General features: G+C 42.2%; 1 protein-coding gene across 5 annotated transcripts in view; it reads right to left on the bottom strand.

The window, feature by feature from the left end:
* The window catches only part of LOC124005738 (aldehyde dehydrogenase, dimeric NADP-preferring-like), a 16584-nt gene extending 11196 nt beyond the window's left edge, over nucleotides 1–5388 (bottom strand). The window contains exons 1-3 of one of the 5 annotated variants that reach the window (XM_046315248.1): nucleotides 4882–5388; nucleotides 605–783; nucleotides 201–329 (exon numbers count right to left, since the gene is read on the bottom strand). In XM_046315248.1, coding sequence (XP_046171204.1) covers nucleotides 201–329; nucleotides 605–760 — 285 coding nt within the window. In that variant the 5' untranslated portion in view covers nucleotides 761–783; nucleotides 4882–5388. Of the gene's footprint in view, nucleotides 1–200; nucleotides 330–604; nucleotides 784–1517; nucleotides 2046–4881 lie in introns of those variants that run through there. The other 4 variants (XM_046315249.1, XM_046315246.1, XM_046315247.1 and 1 more) reach the window with 4 other exon arrangements.
* Nucleotides 5389–5885: the final 497 nt, after the last annotated feature.

Below are 5885 nucleotides of genomic sequence, written 5' to 3'. Positions count from 1 at the left end.
CAGTTAAGAACATATTCTTATTTTCAATGACGGCCTTGGAACAGTGGGTTAACTGCCTGTTCAGGGGCAGAACGACAGATTTGTACCTTGTCAGCTCGGTTTGAACTCGCAACCTTCTGGTTACTAGTCCAAAAGCTCTAACCACTAGGCTACGCTGCCGCCCCAATGCAAGGTGCAAGGATAAGTCTTCCATAGCGTACCTGGTCTGAGATGGTGAGGAGGTTCCTCTCTACAGGCCGAGGAGCAGCCCACTGGGCCAGCTTCGACACAGCCAGGCTGATCTCATTCTCCAGGCCAATCAACTCAAACAGTGGGGTGTCGTACTGGCTCTGTGGAACGCAAGGTGAGGTTTATTCAGTAAACTTACTGAAAATCTTTGCAAAATTATCTAAATGTATAATAAATCTGTGTATTTGTGCAGTTATTCCCAACACTATAAACTTTCAAAAGCTGCTGAGGAAGACATAATTCCTAGTTCAGAGGCGTGATAGTTTGTGATATTCTTACAAGGCTCATGTAATTGGCTCTTATCGAAGGTGTCACAATCGACCTCAGACTATCACAGCTCCATGTAATGAACTACTACTGTATGTTTGAAGCGTACCCTGTTGATGTCCTGTTTGAGGGCGGTGGCGATCTCTCCCTGTCTGTCTGTGATCATCCTCTGGAGAGACTTGAGCTGCTGAACTCTGAACTCCAGGGGTCGCGACCTCCCAGCGAGGAAAGCCTCTCTGGCCCTCTGCACCGCCTGCTTCTCCATGGTAACCGGTCACCAGCACACACCTGAACAGTAAACACACAGCCACTGTAAAGTACACACAAAGTACACCCGTTCAGATAGACACAGGCACATTTCACGAGAATACACCTGTAAAGTACAGCAGACAGACACAGGGACAATAGGCACGGAAGAACTCAAATATGCATGCACATCCTTATACTTGGATCATACATGGCTATATACTGTATCTTAATTACATTTCTTATGAAAGATAATTGTTTCGAATAATTACAGTACATTGGTTTATCATAGATTTTCCTATGAATACTCTCGTGAAGAAAGTGCAGAGAATTATCCCAAACCATCAAATAAATGTGCCAGTGCTTTTGTGGTCTGTTTAAAAATGAACAAATAGGAAGTAGGTCTACTGTATTTTTCTTGAAGAGTGTATTATCTAATCAACTTTGAGCTGATATGTAGCGGGATTCAACAGAGGACAAAGCACGAAAGTAAAATGCACGGTCTGCAATAGAAGAGTTAACTACAGGATCAACAGCACTTTGAAAGGACAATTCAGTTGTTTGTTTTCTCTACCGTCAACCTAGATGTGGAATATAAAATATTACTTAAAAATGAGTTTGGTTGTCAAATCTGTTGAAATAATCATGAAAATGGTGAATTACGATGCTTTCACCGTACAATAAAGAAGCACTGAGCAGTATTTTGTCTGTTGAATAAGCTTAACTACATCATCAAATACGTTAAAAACATGTAAAACAACGTTTCCAAAACTCACACATGAATAAAAGAAGCACGCAGGATTATTGTCTGTTGTCAATAAATTCCATCCATAAATCGGAAAAAACGAAGGAGAGAAAATACACTTCTGAAAAGTTCAATCCTGCGGGACAGTGTTTAAAAAAAACGATATCATAAACTTTACTATTCTGCGCAAACTTCTTGCATAAAATAAAAAGACATTCACCTTGTGGAAAAACATGCGCTGCTATCGATGTCTCATTACCAAGGAGGTGAACTACATTATGCCACAGTAGTACCTTCTGTTCTGCCCAGGTTCTGCCTCACTGACGTAACCGTGGGATTGACGTTCATTTATTGCTCCAGGCGACCGGTGGTATCCGTTTAGCTGCAGACGGTAGCCGACTCAAATTAGCCGGTTTTTTTGCATTTTTGCTAATTAATGGAATTATTTGTCTTTATGGAAAACAACCTAAAAATGACTTAGAATTTTCTGAATGAAGTTAATTAAATATGTTTAAAATATATACGTATATATATACATAGCCACACCCATTGTTGACATGTGTATAAAATCGAGCACACAGCAATGCAATGTCCATTGACCAAACTTTGGCAGTAGAATGGCCTTACTGAAGCGCTCAGTGACTTTTAACGTGACACTGTCATAGGATGCCACCTTTCCAACAAGTCAGTTTGTCAAATTTCTGTCCTGCTAGAGCTGCCCCAGTCAACTGTAAGTGCTGTTATTGGGAAGTGGAAACTTCTAGGAGCAACAACGGCGCACCCGCAAAGTGGTAGGCCACACAAGCTCACCGAACGAGACCGACAAGTACTGAAGCGCATAAACATTGTCTGTCCTCGGTTGCAACACTCACTACCGAGTTCCAAACTACCTCTGGAAAGTTTAACTGTAAAGTTTGGTGGAGGAATATTAATGATCTGGGGCTGTTTTTCATGGTTCGGGCTAGGCCTTTTAATTCCAGTGAAGAGAAATCTTAACGCAACAACATACAAGGACATTCTAGATGACTCTGTGCTTCCACCTTCGTGGCAACAGTTTGGGGGAAACAGCTTTTCTGTTTTAGCATAACAATGCCCCCGTGTGCAAAGCGAGGTCCATACAGAAATTGTTTGTTGAGATCGGTGGGAAGAACTTGACTGTCCTGCACAGAGCCCTGACCTCAACCTCATCTAACACCTTTGGGATGAATTGCCCTGACCTCAACCCCATCAAACACTAATGCTTTGGGATGAAGTCCCCACAGCAAACACATCTAGTGGAAAACCTTCCCTGTGAGCCTGTTATAGCAGCAATGTTACAACATCTAGTGGAAAGCCCCAACATCAGCAATGCCTGACCTCACTAGCAGCAATGTTACAACATCTCTTCCCAGAAGAGTGGCTGAATGGCAATGTTCCAACATCTAGTGGAAAGCCTTCCCAGCAGAGTGGAGGCTGTTATAGCAGCAATGTTCCAACATCTAGTGGAAAGCCTTCCCAGAAGAGTGGAGGCTGTTATAGCAGCAAATGAGGGGACCAACTCCATATTAATAATGCCCATGATTTGGGAATGAGTTGTTCGACGAGCAGGTGTCCACATACTTTTGGTCATGTAGTGTATAACCATCTTAAAACAATTCCACATATCAGTTTAGCACCACGAGATGGGATTATCAATCCATATGAATGTGCTTGATAAACATTTTAAGTGCGCTTCAACACTTAAACCACAACAACAACCACTAGAAATGTTTGCTGGGACTCTCCACAATACAGATTGAGAGGGAAATAAATTGCTGGGACTCTCCATAATACAGATTGAGAGGGAAATGTATGCTGGGACTCTCCATAATACAGATTGAGAGGGAAATTAATTGCTGGGACTCTCCACAATACAGATTGAGAGGGAAATAAATTGCTGGGACTCTCCATAATACAGATTGAGAGGGAAATGTATGCTGGGACTCTCCATAATACAGATTGAGAGGGAAATTAATTGCTGGGACTCTCCACAATACAGATTGAGAGGGAAATGAATTGCTGGGAGTCTCCATAATACAGATTGAGAGGGAAATGAATTGCTGGGACTCTCCATAATACAGATTGAGAGGGAAATGTATGCTGGGACTCTCCATAATACAGATTGAGCGGGAAATGAATTGCTGGGACTCTCCATAATACAGATTGCTGGGACTCTCCATAATACAGATTGAGGGGGAAATGAATTGCTGGGACTCTCCATAATACAGATTGAGAGGGAAATGAATTGCTGGGACTCTCCACAATACAGATTGAGAGGGAAATGAATTGCTGGGACTCTCCACAATACAGATTGAGAGGGAAATGAATTGCTGGGACTCTCCATAATACAGATTGAGAGGGAAATGAATTGCTGGGACTCTCCATAATACAGATTGAGAGGAAATGAATTGCTGGGACTCTCCACAATACAGATTGAGAGGGAAATGAATTGCTGGGACTCTCCACAATACAGATTGAGAGGGAAATGAATTGCTGGGACTCTCCATAATACAGATTGAGAGGGAAATGAATTGCTGGGACTCTCCACAATACAGATTGAGAGGGAAATGAATTGCTGGGACTCTCCACAATACAGATTGAGAGGGAAATGAATTGCTGGGACTCTCCACAATACAGATTGAGTGGGAAATTAATTGCTGGGACTCTCCATAATACAGATTGAGAGGGAAATGAATTGCTGGGACTCTCCACAATACAGATTGAGTGGGAAATTAATTGCTGGGACTCTCCATAATACAGATTGAGAAGGAAATGGTTTACTGCAGGTAGTTTAGTCATCCATAGATGATTTGCTTACTCTAATTCCCAATTCTATGGTTTCGTTCATACTGTTGTAGGCTATGATTCACACAGTACATTATAACGCTTGGAATTTGCCTTCCATACTAATCAGAGTACTATTGGACATAATCACTTGTAAAACAATAGGAGGCACATTATTTACATGACAAAACCGTCCTTTAGGAAATACCCAGGAAGAATACACTGAATACATCATACTCAGTCTGTCATATTATTATATTATTATATTATTATTATTATTATTATTATTATTATTATTATTATTAGAATACATTTTCAACAATGTAACAGAAATTAAATGCAAGTGGCACAATATGAAATAAAAACAACCTGCATTAAACAAGTTTAATGGCATTATAAACGTCTTTAAAATGATTGAAGGTTTATAACCATTGTATAAATAAATAAAAGTACAATTTTAATTGCATTTAAAATGAACTATTGCATTTTTGGTAAGACTGACACTGAGCCATAACTGTTGCTTCAGTGCTACAAGTCCAAAATGGTGGAGCCACACGTACACGAGTTTTCCCCATCAGCCTCACAGCTGGAACACCAGTTTTCCCCATCAGCCTCACAGCAGGAACACCAGTTTCCCCATCAGCCTCACAGCTGGAACACCAGTTTCACCATCAGCCTCACAGCAGGAATACCAGTTTCTCCATCAGCCTCACAGCTGGAACACCAGTTTCTCCATCAGCCTCACAGCAGGAACACCAGTTTCACCATCAGCCTCACAGCAGGAACGCCCGTTTCCCCATCAGCCTCACAGCAGGAACACCAGTTCCCCATCAGCCTCACAGCAGGAACACCAGTTTTTTCCCCATCAGCCTCACAGCAGGAACACCAGTTTCACCATCAGCCTCACAGCAGGAACACCAGTTTTTCCCCATCAGCCTCACAGCAGGAACACCAGTTTTCCCCATCAGCCTCACAGCAGGAACACCAGTTTCCCCATCAGCCTCACAGCAGGAACACCAGTTTCACCATCAGCCTCACAGCAGGAATACCAGTTTCACCACATCAGCCTCCCAGCAGGAACCTCTGCAAGAAACACAAGGCACAAAATGGCTCCCATTATCACCTCTATTCACAAAACAGGACAACAAGTTAATACAAACAGTGACACAGCAAGTCACAGAGATGAGGAGGAGATTGACAATCAGATATACTTTAAAGGGACTGTTCATGTGAGGACAAAGTGTAGAGGTCAACAAACAGAGGTACAAGAAAACAAAGGCCTCATTTAGTGGAGGAGAATGGTGCATGCTGGGTAATTAAAGGGGGGCTGTAGATCATGTAGCTAGTTTTGTGTGGTTAGATTTTTGCTCAACAACACCATACATTGTCTGATGGGTGACAAAGCCATTCTTGTGTTGCAGCAGCGCAAGGGGCTGTGTCCCCAATGCCACACAGTTCCCTATATAGTGCACTACTTTAGACCAGATCTCTATGGGGCCCTTGTGGAGAAAAGGGTACCATTTGGAACAACATTTTAGCCTTTGGAGCTGTGGAACAATGTTCTCAAAACGCATCTTGAAATCTCAGAGGAAAAATG

Source organism: Oncorhynchus gorbuscha, linkage group LG19 (assembly GCF_021184085.1).
Source record: "Oncorhynchus gorbuscha isolate QuinsamMale2020 ecotype Even-year linkage group LG19, OgorEven_v1.0, whole genome shotgun sequence".
Lineage (NCBI taxonomy): Eukaryota > Metazoa > Chordata > Actinopteri > Salmoniformes > Salmonidae > Oncorhynchus > Oncorhynchus gorbuscha.
The sequence above is the reverse complement of the archived record's forward strand: the minus strand, read 5'-3'. Positions and strand labels throughout refer to the sequence as shown.